Below are 15,783 nucleotides of genomic sequence, written 5' to 3'. Positions count from 1 at the left end.
TGGTCTGAAGAAGAGGGAGAAGGTGGGGTCAAAGCTTGTTTGAACTGGGATATTCTGTGAGGTGATGAAGACCTAGAAAAGGAGGGGTTAAGGATGTGGTCCTTCTCCTAAAATGATGTTAAATTCTGGATGAATCACTTTCAAATTGGGCTGAATCATACCTATATTTAGGAAATAAACAAATATGAAGACTCAGTCATCTAATAGAAATCATTTAGAATCATAACACAGCAAAAAGATCTAAAGGTACCAGAAACTGCTGTTTGGATTAATGCCACAGAAGAACCACTTATGGCTCCCAAAGGACATTTCAATGGATGGCTGTTTAAAGAATCACTGACCCTATTTGCACCTGGTCACTTTATGCTTCTTGAGTATCAGGCAAATATCTGGATAAGGTCCCTTCAGGAGACGGTCTGATCTGAGACGCACTTGAGCCACATGTTACAGCAGTGTTAACGCACCGCCTCACTAAGACCAACACAACCCCTCCCAGTACAACCAAAACACCAGTAATAATCGCCGCCCAACGAGTACATTTGCATATTCTATCACAAATAGCAATTAGATTTTAGTCTGGCTAACCGGAGACGCATTTGACCACAGAGTGTAAACCCAGATACTAGTCACATGAAGTGACCAGGGGTAAACGAGGTCAGTGTTTAATCACTGTAAAGTTCAAAGAACCTCCACATAACATACAGGTTCTTTAAGGCTTCTTCCAAGAACCTTATGTCCTCAACTATCTCAGCACCATTATCTTTAAGTTCCTGTATCAGTTCCAAAATGAAAAATGAAGTCAATAAAATGAGTGTTCTCGGTTTCCTGGCTCATCTGTATTTCAGCCACTGATGAGGATAGATGATAAAGGCAATGATGACAGTAATTATGATTATGAGCATGATTATGCCATGGTGCTTTTTAAACAAGCACGGCTAAAATGGTTTGTTTAATCTATTTTTCTGCAAAAAAAAAAACAAATGTAACAAATGTGCCTCCAAAGGGCAATCCTCCCTGCTGACAGTAATCTGGAAGGAAACATGTTGCTCTAATTAGAATGCGCTTGGCAATCAATGTAAAAGCTTTTCAGACAAATTCTGCACTGCCGCACATTTGGACTTTCATCGTTGAGTCCTTTTACATTTCTTCCCAATAATGTGACGTGCTGGTATTACTTTCAAGCTGCTACATGTTGGAATCAATGGGGACCGAAAACACTTTGGCAATGTGCTCCAAGGAACCCTAAGGGCTTCCCTGTGATCGTCACCGCTGAGGACAGAAACGTAGGTAGGCTATCTGAACCAACTGACAATAACTGTGGGTTTTTCGTAGGCTGTGATTACATGACAAATCTAATGAATATGAGATTATATGAAATTTACAGTAAAACTGTAAGCTACAGTGAAACTAGAGGAATTTCTATAGGTCAACTATAAAAAATATTATAGTGAATTTAAGCAATTACTATATTCTTTTATGGGAGTCTACAGATGTATTATATGATAACATTGTGTAGATGTAATAATAAAATAATATTACATGATGTTATAGATGAACTTCACAGTAACAACCTTTAGTCTCTTATAATATCACTCTAGATATTTTTCTGAAATTATAAAATTTTAATCCTTAAAGGAAGAACTGGTTGCCTGGTTGAGGTGCCAAGGTTCTTTACATAATCACTGTCTTTCCAAAGGAACCCTTGAAGAACCCATTTATAAATGGTGTCTTCTTCTTCTTCGTCATTTAGGAAGATCTCAGAAATGGTTCTATATAGCACGAAAAAGGGTTCTACTAACCTTTTAATGGCACCACATAGAACCCTCTTTTTAGCTAAGAGTGCACTGCAGACTGGGGCCATCCGTACAAAATAACAGGACCTGACACTTGTTCAAGATGGCCAGCTTTTACAGTGGGAATGAATGAACACTGGTCCAACAATATTCATATTCATATTCATATTCATAAACACACATCTTTATTATTCTATTATTCTAGATGTCTAATTCTAAGTCTAATTTGCCTCTTTCCATCCTAAACCTGTTTACCGTGTATGTTATTTATGCTAGTCCCCTACAGACATGACTGGTGCAGTGTACCAGGAGAGTTAACCTAAGAAATCCAAGAAAGACATCTAGCAAATTCATAGCTGTCTTTTATTCCAGGATCTTTAAAAAAAAAAAACTAAACATGCTGCCTGAGGAGGAAACCGCTCACCTTTCTGTCGTGCAGGCTGAAGTTTGGGGATGATCATGCATGCGTTGCCACAGGTGCCGTTCACCTCCACGGCGGCTGTTGAGTTGTCCGCAGTAGCGTTGCCACTCTCCCACACCGCCGACTGACTTTCATTCAGCCTCTGCAGATCCATCTCCGGCTGCCTGTACATCCACCGAGCGCGCTCAGCCCAAGCGACCAGCTGAACACTTCGCCCACAGTAACGCTACCTGGCTGCTCCTCTACGACGCGTATAAATGAGTTCCTCATACAGAAGTACTCATAACGGAGTCTGCCCAAATCTGCAAGGCCCCCTACTTCCAGAAGAAACGGCTGCACTGCATTACAGTAGGGCAGTCAGGGCGGTCAGGGCGGTCATCTCGTTATAAGTGATGAAGAGCCCGCTGAGGGTGTCAGTGAAGTTCTCCCCGCTCACCTCCTCCTCTTGTTAGGCTGGGCGCTGAACTCAGGATTCTCCTCCAGAAGGGATTTCCCCACCCGTATTCCGACAAACCACGCCCCCTGCGCTCGGATTGGCTGCCCGGTGTCTTTCCCAAACATTAGCGACTATTTTACATTTTCTTTTTTTACATTTTTTTCAGTAGTTTCAGTCGATTTTCTTCACCATATTTACACAAATATCGAATTTACCAGTCTTATAAACGAAGCCCGACCAGCCCCCTAGATTAATTATGTTCATTAATATTTCTCTCGCGGATATTAGATTAATTTGCCCGTATTTTCACAAACTCAGCTTCCTGCGATCGGATTGGCTATCTGGTGTCTTTCCCAAAGATTAGGCGACTATTTCATGATATGTCTATTAATATTCTCCTTATTATTATTATTTTTTTAAAACTAGTTTATTAACATTTCTCTATCCATATTTACACAATTTACCCCGCCCCTTCTCTCGGATTGGCTGGCCGATATCTTTCCCAAAGATTATGCGATTATATCATAGTACGTCTATTATAATTTACGTTATTTATTTATGTATTTTAAATAGTTTAAGAGCATTGCCCCGCCCATATTTACACAAACCAAGCCTCCTTCCGTCGGATTGGCTGGCCGGTGTCTTTGCCAAAGATTGGTGACTATTTCACGTTAGTCGCTTTATTTTGTTCGTTAGTTTTTTTTACTAGTTTGTTACTATTTCCGCCACCCATTTTTACACAAATGTCGGATTTACCAGTCCTATAAAGACTGACCAGCAACCTATATTAATTATATTAATTATTATTCCTCCCGTCCAATGATTTTACCCAAATTTTCACAAACCCCGCCTACTGCGCTCGGATTGGCTGTCTGTTGTCTTGCCCAAAGATTGGCCACTATTCCATTTTACGTCTATTATTAAAAGTTAATAGTTAATTATTTATTTTAATTAGTTTATTAACATTTTCCCACCCATATTTACACAAACCCCGCCTCCGGATCTCGGATTGGCCAGTATCCTGCCTACTGAAGTATGTACTTCGACAAACCCCTCATTCTGCAGCAGGGTTGGATAATGTGTTCCTCTACTAGCTTTCAAACAACGGTGGTTAATACACAGCGCGCTATTATTTTATTATAATTATAATTATATATATTTTTTGTATAAATAGTATAAATTAGCGCAGAGAGCGAAAAATGACACGAAACTTGAGGGTAAAATAAAGTTGTACAGTGTTTAGTGTGAATGGGGATACGGGAAAAATAGGGGGTAGGGAGGTTGGTGGGTGGCAGGGCCCACTCAGATTTTCTGGGCTGTCTTTTTGGATGAAGGATTTACAAAGACCTCTGTCGCCCTCCAGTGGACAAAAGTAAGGAGAAGGAGGAAAAGAAGACGAGCAAGAAGAACAAGAAAAGCCAGAGGAAGAACAAGAACAGAAAGAACAACAAAACAAACAGAAGAACAGGACTGAGAACAACTGTAACAAAAGGAGGAGATCACCAAAAACAACAGCAACAATAAAAGAAAATAAAGAAAAAGAACATCCTCCCATGGATTCTCTTACCACTGTTACGCAGATGACACTCAACTCATGCTCTCTTTCCCCCCGTCTGACACACAGGTTTCTGCCCGTGTCTCAGCATGCCTCGCTGACATCAGCAAGCTGTACATCCCGGGAACTGCTGGACCAAGAAATGATCTTGCCATCACCTTTGAGAACTCACTGGTCACTCCTTCTACAGAAGCTGGAAGCCTTGGTGTAGTCATGGATGATCAGTTATCGTTCTCAAGTCATGTTGCAAACGTAACTCGGCCCTGGAGATTTCTCCTGTACAACATCTGGAGAATTAGACCCTTCCTCTCTAGAGAGGCCACCCAGGTGCTTGTTCAGTCTCTCGTCACTTCCAGACTTGACTACTGCAACTCTCTTCTGGCTGGTCTTCCTCTGCGCACCATCAGGCCCCTGCAACAAAGGTGATGACAAGATCGTTTTTTGGTCCAGCAGTTCCCGGGATGTACAGCAGCTCCGTCTTGCTGGGGTTGAGTTTGAGGTGGTGAGCCGCCATCCAAGAAGAGACGTCAGCGAGGCATGCTGAGATGCGGGTAGAAACCTGTGTGTCAGACGGTGGGAAAGAGAGCATGAGTTGAGTGTGGCAGGGCGACACGTCCGCTCCTTGTAGTCTCTCCACTGGCGTTCCACAAGGCTCGGTTCTTGGTCCTCTTCTTTTCTCACTCTACACTAGCTCTCTTGGTAAAGTGATATCCTCTCATGGATTCTCTTACCACTGTTACGCCGATGACACTCAACTCATGCTCTCTTTCCCACCGTCTGACACACAGGTTTCTGCCCGTATCTCGGCATGCCTCGCCGACGTCTCTTCTTGGATGGCAGCTCACCACCTCAAACTCAACCCCAGCAAGACAGAGCTGCTGTACATCCCGGGAACTGCTGGACCAAAAAATGATCTTGCCATCACCTTTGAGAACTCACTGGTCACTCCTTCTACAGAAGCTCGAAGCCTTGGTGTAGTCATGGATGATCAGTTATCGTTCTCAAGTCATGTTGCAAACGTAACTCGGTCCTGCAGATTCCTCCTGTACAACATCCGGAGAATTCGACCCTTCCTCTCTAGAGAGGCCACCCAGGTGCTTGTTCAGTCTCTCGTCACTTCCAGACTTGACTACTGCAACTCTCTTCTGGCTGGTCTTCCTCTGCGCACCATCAGACCCCTGCAACTCATCCAGAATGCAGCGGCACGGGTCGTCTTCAATGTCCCTAAATTCAGCCATGTCACTCCACTGCTGCGTTCTCTTCACTGGCTTCCTGTAGCTGCTGCCTGCATCAGTTTCAAAACCCTGACGCTGGCCTACAAAGCCAAGAACGGACCAGCCCCTCCGTACTTGATGGCAATGGCCAAAAGCTGATCAGTACCAAGAGCCCTTCGAGCTTCAAGTACGGCTCGGCTCGACCCGCCATCCCTCAAAATCCGCGGAAGACAAGCGTCCAGGCTTTTTTCTGTCCTGCACCAAAGTGGTGGAACGAGCGTCCTCTGGGTGTCCGAACGGTTGAGTCGCTCGCTGTCTTCAAACGCAGACTGAAGACCCACCTCTTCAGAGAGTACTTGGACGATTAGAGTACTATGGTCGTCTTATTGTCTTGTGTTTAGTAATGTCTAAACTTAGAGGTATCTTTAAATTATTAGTCTATTCTAACTAGCTAAGGTTTTACTTGGGTAAATAGCAAAGCACTTTGTAAGTCGCTCTGGATAAGATGCCATAAATGTAATGTAAACAAGAATAACAATTATAGGAGGAGGAGGAGGAGGTGGAGGAGGTGGACAACAAAATGAAAAAGTAGAAGACAGAACATTTACTATTTCTAATGTTTACTATTTACAACACAATTACAGAAGCAACACTCTTAAGATGAAAAAGAAACATAAACTTAAGGACTGTACCAGCTTTGCTACAATATCTGCCCAATTACAGAGTTACAGACTCTCAGCGTGACTCAGTGTCCTGTTTATCTGAAGTACTCTGAATATACTGCATACTTTTTCTATTCGAGTAAGAATTACAAAAAACACTTCCCTGTCAATTTACTGAAGTATTGATTATAACAGCAGATAGTGACAATTATGTCTATTAAGAAGGCCTAGCACACAGATTCCCTATCATATTACCATTTTTATTCTTAGTCTTAAAGTAGTTCATTTCCAAAAAGGCACTTTCGCACAACAGCATACTTTTACTGTACTTTTCCTCACATGCTATTTTACCCAGGTACAGCAGTTTTGTACTTTGTCCTTTGTGCTGCTCAGTGTGTCAGTATGTTGACTGTTCTCAGGGTAGATTCCAGCATAGGTGTGCCAGTAGGTGGCAGTGTAGTTCACTGGCTCAGTTTAATTGGCCATCCTTTTGGAGGGCAGTTTGCAGGCGCTATGCTGGCAGTGTTATCGCTGTACCAACTCCGTGTTGGGTGAAGGATCCCACCCTGGTTCCTCCGGCGCGCTTTGGGCTTCATGTTCATGTAGTCGTGCTGGTTACTGTCCACTTCTGCCAGTCGAGACTGAAAGCCAAGCAGTAAGAAAACATGATGTAGCTCAGGCATACCTCAAATCTACACTGTTCTTCTTGCACCTTAGGTTCAGGACAATGGGCCTAACTTTGGGCCCATACTGAACATGTTGGCACATGTGTGTACACTGCCTTTCAAAAGTTCTCTTTCAAAAGCGCAATAAACCAGTTTGGTAGCAGATGCATGTGTAACATGATTGTAATGCAATGCTAATCCAGTGCTTCACACTTCACATCTTTCAAATAATCAGCAGGAAGCTGTGAATTTTAGACGTTTGAGATCTATCCAGAATTATGACAATAATTGTTGTAAATAAAAAATGACTGAATTATGTATTACTTGATAACGTATTGCTGTTCCAAGACATTAAAACATGGACTAGGAAAACTAGGAACTTAAAGCGATAGTCTGTAAATTTTAGAGATTTGGGGATTTGGCGACCTCTCTGGTGAGGAGCAGATGAATCTAAACATTGCAAGTTTACATTTTGGGCAGGTGGTTTGAGCAAGTGGTGGTGGAGTGAATGAGCCGAAGAAGACTGAGTTTGCCGCTCTGATATCTCCACGTTTGCAGTAGCGTTCTGTCTGTATCATCACCATTAGCAAACGTTGCTAGATCTTCTTTTAGAGGCTGTGCATGTGACATATCTAAAAGCCTGACATGGCCAGGAAAACTCTACCAGCTGGAGAAAAACCTACCAGACCACTCTGTCTGTTTTTAGAATGAATTTATTAGGCTTGTGCAGAGATGGCTGTGTGACACACTGATACCATTTATTATAATAGTTTGGTCCCTTCCCGCTCAGAAAGACTACTGCTTTCAATTGAAATACAAAAATCTTAAGGACTGCTGCTTTAAAGACCCAGTATCAATAAATACATTAATAAAAGTAGCTCTTCATCATAGAAAAGAACCATTTAAGCATTTCAATGGCTGTTTGAGGTGTCATAGTTTTATACAGAACCATTGCCTGTACTAAAGAACCATTGAAGAACCAGTAGTATGTTAATTTTAATGGTATTTGTTCTTATTGGCTCTGTGCAGGGGGTATTCCTGCCATGCGCCCAATGATAGTGTGTAGGCTTCAGACCCACCACAACCTTGACCAGAATGAATGGATGGATAGTTGTTACTGCATATAAAACATTAGTACTACTACTACTACTAATAATAATAATAATAATAATAATAATACAAGACATTCTGAACTTGTGAATGGTAGGGGACTTTCGAAGACTGTAAACGTGAACTGAACGAATCCCCACATGAGTCACATTTTACACATCTACGCAAGGGATGTGGCAATAAGGACGGATGTTAATATTTGTGGAGGTGTTGCGGTTTCTGAACTGCTGTCACTTACCCTGAGCAAAATAGCAGCGTAAGTGATGATCAGGCCGTATATGGTTAGCACCCCAAGCCCCACCCAAAGATAGATGACAGGGGACAGATGATTGGCATGAGGCTGACACTGCTGAGAGTTCAGAGGAGGTTGTTCTGGTGACAGGAAAAAGGAAAGTGTGACATGACATTAAGGGTGGCTATTTTACAAGTGCGAGAAATCAACAAGCATCATCGAGTGCTAGACAGCTTCACGTAGGCTGATGTTGTTGATGTCTGCCTTTACACACAATATTACCTTTGGGATAAGATTAGATGGTGATCAGCAACTGTACTGTTTAATTGCATATTGTCGCTGTCTCAACTAAAATGTGCCTTAAAGAAATATTGCAAAATGACTTGGAATAAAAGATTTTTACATTGATATCCACTGAGAGTTAAGAGAGTCCTTTCCTCTTCTCCTGAAAAGTTGCAGTTTTGGAGGTATGTATTATGACATTTTATTGTCAGAAATGCAGATACAAGGTGTCTGTGAGGTTGTTGAGAGTGTGAATGCAAATACAATGTTTACTTTCCCAAAGTCAATTTCTTTAAAGGGTAGTTTAGCTCAGGCATCCCAACTGAATTTAAGATAGCATACTGGCCCTCGCTCCTCAACGTTGGATACAGTCCAATCTGATCATAAAATAAGCATCAGTTTTTTGGACAGTCTTATTATTCACCAATTCCATCTTTCTTATGTCTATAAATCAAACTCATGTCTGGTTGAAGAGCAGCTGAGCATGCACTGAGTTTAATAACCTGAAGAATGCTGCATTCATGTTTAAATAATCACAGTTCAAGATCAATAATAACATACATTACATAACTATACAAAATAATAAAAAGATGATACTAATTTTGCATATGGCAGTCCTTGTGCTAAAGTGGATGCAAACTTCTTCCTTTTTTACATGCAAGCTAATATAAACAAATGCTGATTCTGTTATCTTTCCATTTAAAGATCTATTGCCTTTTAAAGATCTAGTACCTTCTCTTTACACTACTGATACAGTAACTACAGCCCCCAAAATACAATATACAGCTTATCCAGCACAGTGAATATCTCGTATAACCTAATGATATAACTTAGGATATTAGGGTCTAGTATATTTTTCTGTGATACTGTAAGGCTATTTAAGCGCTGGCCAACAGGGGGAGCTGTGCACTCACTACTTCATCCAAACTTTGCGCTCTAAACAGCATGCCATAAATATAATGTATATATGTGTGTGTGTGTGTGTGTGTGTGTGTGTGTGTATGTATATATATATATATATATATATATATATATATATATATATATATATATATATATATATATATATATATATATCACTGCTATCCAAAATGTCTCTCCAATCTGTTCTGTTTTTAGTTTCCTCCATTGTTTCAATTAATAACTCTTAATAACTCTGGATGAACAGACCAATAGAAAATAATTATTTTTATTACTTATTTTATTTTTAAACTCTTATTTTACATTATCTTCCATTTAATGTTAACCCTCTTAAACAGCCTATGTCCCGTTGGCGAGCCAAAAGTGTTATTATAGACTTCTGTTACTAAAGAATAGCTCCACCAGTTTGTACAGAACTCTGCATAGTACATCTTAGTGTGTGAAAAGCCTTGGAGTGTGATTTGCCTTCTCTTGTAACTATTTCCCTATAGTCACTATTTTTCCATGTTTTTCATGATACTGTATATATATATATATATATATATATATATATATATATATATATATATATATATATATATATATATATATATGTACAGTGTATTCAATTGTGTGATAATTTTTTTTTGTCTAGATTTAGCACTACAGACTTTTCATGACACCATACAACCAGATGCTGAAAGGAAGAATTAAGAGTTAAGAATACAAAGTAGACCCATAGCCTAGCGGTACCTAAGAACCAGTCCCCCAAGAGATCCTCTGTTCCAGATCCCAACACAACTAAATACCTAAATACCTGGCACATGAGCGCTGAGAACTGTGCGAGAATAAAACCCTGGATCATCTGGAGGGGGATTTCTTACAAATAAAAATATCATATATATATATATATATATATATATATATATATATATATATATATATATATATACATACCAAAATAAATACTCCTACCTTGAACTATCACTACGGTTTGAGGTTCATCTTTGATGAACAGCAATGGAGGAGGGAAGAGCTTCTTTGCCGTACAGGTGTACAGCCCAGTCTTATCCGCAGTCACATTGTGTAGAACAAACATCGTGCTGTTGTCCTCAGTATTCAGCTGGAGACTGATGGGTGCTGTTGGCTGTTGCTCTCTCGCTTGCATATAGGTCATTGTCTTACTGCAACTGAAATTGTTCTTGTTTAAAGTGAAGGTCATTTTCTCTGCTGTGAAACTGGGACATAGCACAGAAACATTGCCGTGGACCTTCCCGTAGTGAATAGCACGGATGTTTTCTGGAAGACAATGGAAAGCTAGGGTCAGTACAGTTGGTGTTCGAGCACATTCACTGGGCTAGGCTTGCTTCAAGCACTAGCTTCTAACTCTAACCTTGGTCCAAAACCCAAATCCATCTCTCAGCCTGGTCCTAAACCACTCCCAAATAGCAAAGGAGTCATGGCTCAGTTCTGGCCCACACTAAAGACTGCCTTATCCAGATTCTAATCCTGATATTCAAGACGCATGAATTGACCAGGTCTAAACGGGTCTAATACTTTCCCAGCAACATGGAATGACAGAGATGGCATTGTCCCAATCTGGGTGCCAGAACACAGCTACAGCTGTCCACACTTTACCTGATAGGCTGCATGAGGCCCAGAGTTTAAACACCATGACAAACCCTAAATAGAGCTGCTACAGATGGGCCACAGTACACGTGTCATTGCCATAATTAACCCACTAGCTCATAGCCCTAATCAGAACACTGTTGCGAATCTTCTTGGTCATTTTGTTAACAACTTGAACTTGATCTTTAGCTAATCTGTACTACTGTAATAGAGCTGTGTAAATGTGAACCTTTAAACCTATAAAAAAAAGGCATTGCTCAAGAAACCCTTTGCAGCAGCTTTATTGTTAAGAGTTTAGGGGGGTTATATAGTTTATAGCCATAGCCGATACCCATTTTTGTACCACCGTATTTCTCCAAAGCATGTTGAAACCTTAAAACCTTGGGAGAGCTTTTAAAAGTGCCACTCTTTTTATGCGTCACTTACACTGTAAAAAAGTGCTTCATCTGTTCAGCCTACAAAGAAATTACTTCATGTGGTAACAAGCAATTGAACTGGGTTTGAATGAACCATTATTTGATTTGATTGGCATCATGTCAAAGAATTTAATTAATTAATTCAATTAATTAATTCAATTCAGATTTATTTCTACAGAGCTTTTAACAAAGCAGCTTTACAGAGATCAGGGTCCAAACCGCTTTCGAGCAAGACAGTGGCGACAGAGGCAAGGAAAAACTCCCTCAGATCGAGAGGAAGAAACCCTGAGCGGAACAAGAGTCAAAAGGGGAACCAATCCTCCTCTGGTCGACACCAGATAGAGCAACAAATGAAACAACAAGAATAAAAATCCACAAAAAACAATAGTGAATTCTGAGATGTGGCAAATGTGACATTAAGCCATGAATGATGAGAATGTGAGTGAAATGCACCCCTTTTTTACTGTCCAGAGTTTCAGATTTTATTGCACACAGTCATACATGATTAAACATGCAGGGCCGACTTAAGTTCCTCTAATGCTACTGGACATTAGAGCTATGTGCTTCATGTGGTTACGAGAACAGATAATTAACTTAACATTAAATAAATGCTTTTATTTTATTTTATTTGGACTAAAGATGCTCAGGTCACCTATATGGCTGCAATCTTTTATTTACAAAAGTGCTTCTTTAAAGCAGTGGCTCTGGTAAACTGATTCTCAGGGAGATTGTGTTTTGCTCCAAATCATAGAGAAACTTAGAGATCAAGCAAAAATGTGGATTGTCTCCCTGAGGACCAGTTTAAAAACCACTGCTTTTCTTTATATTCATATGTCCGAATGTATGTGGACACCCTTTCTAATTTATGCATACAGCTAGTTTAGGCTGCACCAATATCAAGCCCCCAGCTCTCTGGAATGATAATGCTCCATCCAAAACTGAGTTAGGGAGTTGATGAGGTCAGGTGGTGATTGTGCAACATCCTGACCCTGCTAACACTAACAAACATGTCGCTGAATGCAATCAAGTCCTCACAGCACTTTCTTTCTTGGTCAGTAGAGACAGTTACTTCAGCAAAAGCAGAATAAACTCCTTCTCAATGCTTCTCCATGATTTCAGAAGAAAACATCGAATGAGGAGGTGTCCCAATACTTTTTTTAGTAGTAGGCATTATATAATAATATTCATACACTTACAATATATTAAATCACATCCGTGACCCTCTAAAAGGGAATATTACGCAGATTACTTTCATAATCCCTGCATAATGAATTGGTTAGAAATTTTGAAAATGCATTAAACTAATCAAAATAATCTACATTTATTTAATCATACGAGTGCAATACATTTTACAAAACACAGTAACTTATCAAGAAGGCCAGAGATAACACAGGATGTTCACAGAGTACAATAAAACACTCTGCGGCTTATTTCTGAAGGCCTCTTTGCAGCAGCAGACCTAAAAGCAAGCAATGCTGCACAGTGGAAAGGTATGCCCTTTCATTGAGGCTTATGGCAGTCATATGGAGGCCTTGAGTCGCCTGTCTTATCAGCATATAAGCAGTTATCTCAGAGTTACATTGGTATTTCAGACCTCATCTTGTCCACCAGTTCCCATGAAGTGACATTTCTTAATAACAGTATGCACTGTAGAAACCACAAGCTGAAGAATCTTCTTATAGCCCTCCCCTGCCTTGTGGGCATTAGTCACTTTCGCTTTCAAAAAGGAGTTTGCTGGGTTTGCATTTAATCCTAACCTCGGTGCAAAACCTAAACCCACCTCTCAGCCTGATCCCAAACCACTCCTATATCCGATAGTCATGGCTCAGTTCTGGCCCACACTAAAGACCCCAGCTACACCTGGTCACCTTCATGTGACTAGTACCTGGACTGTATCCTGATGAGAATTTGCTTGGAAAGCTTTTTGTTTCGGATGGCGATTGGTGACAGGCCTCAGGCCTCGGAGGGTTTGCTTAGAGCTTCACAACATTTGCACAAGCCAAAGTGATGATTCTGATGTATGTTATATTATGTTATGAAAAACTGTAAAGTAACTGTGCATTAGAATTTGGGCAAGTGGACAATCTCACATCTCCTTTTATCTTGAATATGCCCATCGACCACAATGCAAAAGCCACCTGAACCTGAAGTTTTACCCTCTCTAACCGTATCCTCCCATATTACCATATGCTGATGGCATGGTGTGAAAAATATCATATTCTATGTCGGATTAGCTACAGAGGCTGTGCTTACTACTTCTTATTTTTTATTATTATTAAATTAGTCATTTTTGTATAAGACTGTTAATTCCCACATGAGCTATACGTTTTTACAAAAGCCAATTTTGCACTAACAGCTAATGAAGCTCTAATTTGAGTTTCTTTTTTCTGAGAGGTAACATGACCTCAGCTACTCGGATGTGTTCCATAAACCTTCATGTTTGCATAGAAATGTAAAAGCTCCTCAAATTCTCTTGTAGGTCTTACTTTTTTTATCTTTTCCGTTTATCAAGTGATAATGAGCTAATCATCAGAAACCTGAAGAGCAATTTCTCGTTTTTCCCCATGCAGTCAAGAAACACAACACTAGTGATGAGCCACTGTCCTCCCACGTGTCATAACGATTCAGAAACACAGTCTTGGTCTTTTTCTCTGCACCGTTTCTGCACAGTTGTGGTTATAGACTGTAGACACAACGGAGAAATGTCGTCACTTGAGATAAAACATGCGAGTAAAAACATGCGAGAGAAAAAAGAAAGGAAAGCCTGAATCATCAACTTACAGAAGCCCTCTTCCACACACAGCCTTGTGCTTACTCTAAAAGAGATTCACCTTAAATAACCCCTTTTCATAGGCCCGAGTCTGTGTCCGTTTTAATAAACGGTGTACAGCTCTTTACAGTTTTTTAAATCACACTGTTTATATCTGTAAAAGCATCAACATCCTATAACCTATTTTTTGAAATTCAGTTTTGTAATCGGTAGCGCCTTTTTGAAATGTTAAAATGATTGTGTATGTTCGTTATTTTATATATGACAGTTGTACAGTACCATGTATATTTCTGGTTATATCAAAAAAGATTTTTAAAAGAATTATTTCTTTTTAGAATTTCATTACTTAAGAAATTAACATTTAATTTGATTAACTTCTTTTTGCAAATGGTGCAGTCATGACATAAAAATATAAATATATATAAATATGGATATAAATATAAATATATACAAATGTATATAGATTGAACTCTGGCTGAGAGTATCATTTAAAGCCATATATAAGCTATAAATTATATGAGTTTTGACATATATAAAGTAAAACGATAAAAACTATCAATAATTTATATAAATTATCTGCACTATGACGTATATATAAATCAATAAATAAATATTGTCGCTCTCACAAAAAAATGTTGCATCTCCATTTTTGCAGTTCTTCTTAACATTGTCTCAGAATTTCATGATGAATTGACCAATAGAAATGCTCCACAATGACTTAGAACAACATCCTTTAACACTGACTTCTATTAAAGGTTTTTTTTTCTTCTGTAAATTTGTCATATTGGAGATTATGCGAGGTTTATGCACAACAGCAATTATATTGTATTATTCTAGACTAAAAAATACAGTCTTTGAACTGAAATGTTCATGTGTGTTCATCTAACACTTATAACACTTTTTATTCATGTGAAAATGGCTCACATTGAGAAAGAACAATTTATCCACATATTAAGGCATGGTCTCAGGCCACAGCTACCAGAATAGCTGCTTGCCATATACAATGGTGGTCCTCAACTCACCTTTGCAGTGTCTGTGCTTTTCAGGGAGGGCGCTACCAAGAAGGAAGAGGAGCGGGAGGGTCGCAGGCAGCCAGGAACTCTTCATCTCCCCTTCAGCTCAGCTTCGACAACGTGATTCCTTCGTCTGAGCACTTTTTGCATCAAGTGAACATGCAACACACCCGGTCGGTCGCACAATGGTGAAACACGTTTAGCCCTTAAACCTGCAAGATGACCACCTGCCCCAAAATGAAATGGATCTGCTGTACAAACCTTGCAGGACAATGTACACCTCAAAGTCTGGCTACGAGAGCTTGCTACTGTTGTTTTTTGCGAAGTGAAAGATTGCGCACACACACACACACACACACACACACTTCCCCATATGGCGCACAGGAAGTTTCCATTCTCTCCCTGCACTTTGAAGGTCAGAGCATTTGCATGTTAAAGCTAGAGGTAAAATATTGTTACTAGCGCCGTAGTGTTATGAAGTGTGGTTAATTTCTTGTAGTCACGTGAGAGGAAAGATGCTAAGGAAGCCCCCTGTTACATCAGTAGGGTGTCCCAGTCCAGTTTTACAAGCAAAGCATTTCATTAAACATTAAAAAGGTTCTCCACACCCATGCGTCTCAAAACCAGGGAACCAAAAGGGGTTCTTCTGTGGCATTATTGCAAAGCTATTTTGTTGTGTTTTTGA

General features: G+C 39.9%; 2 protein-coding genes across 2 annotated transcripts in view; both read right to left on the bottom strand.

Annotated features, from left to right (window-relative positions):
• Positions 1 to 2,662, bottom strand: part of cckbra (cholecystokinin B receptor a) — a 35,020-nt gene extending 32,358 nt beyond the window's left edge. The window contains exon 1 of the mRNA XM_072657422.1: positions 2,218 to 2,662. Within this exon, the coding sequence (XP_072513523.1) occupies positions 2,218 to 2,386 (169 nt within the window). The 5' untranslated portion in view covers positions 2,387 to 2,662. The remainder of the gene's footprint in view (positions 1 to 2,217) is intronic.
• Positions 2,663 to 6,022: 3,360 nt separating this feature from the next.
• On the bottom strand, positions 6,023 to 15,405 carry LOC140535760 (T-cell-specific surface glycoprotein CD28 homolog). The gene is made up of 4 exons (XM_072657234.1): positions 15,108 to 15,405; positions 10,246 to 10,569; positions 8,095 to 8,228; positions 6,023 to 6,722 (listed from the first exon to the last, which is right to left on the bottom strand). Exons 1-4 carry the CDS (start codon positions 15,190 to 15,192, stop codon positions 6,543 to 6,545), a joined length of 723 nt encoding a protein of 240 aa, XP_072513335.1. The 5' UTR covers positions 15,193 to 15,405; the 3' UTR covers positions 6,023 to 6,542.
• Positions 15,406 to 15,783: the final 378 nt, after the last annotated feature.

This window comes from Salminus brasiliensis, chromosome 15 (assembly GCF_030463535.1).
Source record: "Salminus brasiliensis chromosome 15, fSalBra1.hap2, whole genome shotgun sequence".
Lineage (NCBI taxonomy): Eukaryota > Metazoa > Chordata > Actinopteri > Characiformes > Bryconidae > Salminus > Salminus brasiliensis.
This window is presented reverse-complemented; position numbering and strand designations above follow the sequence as displayed.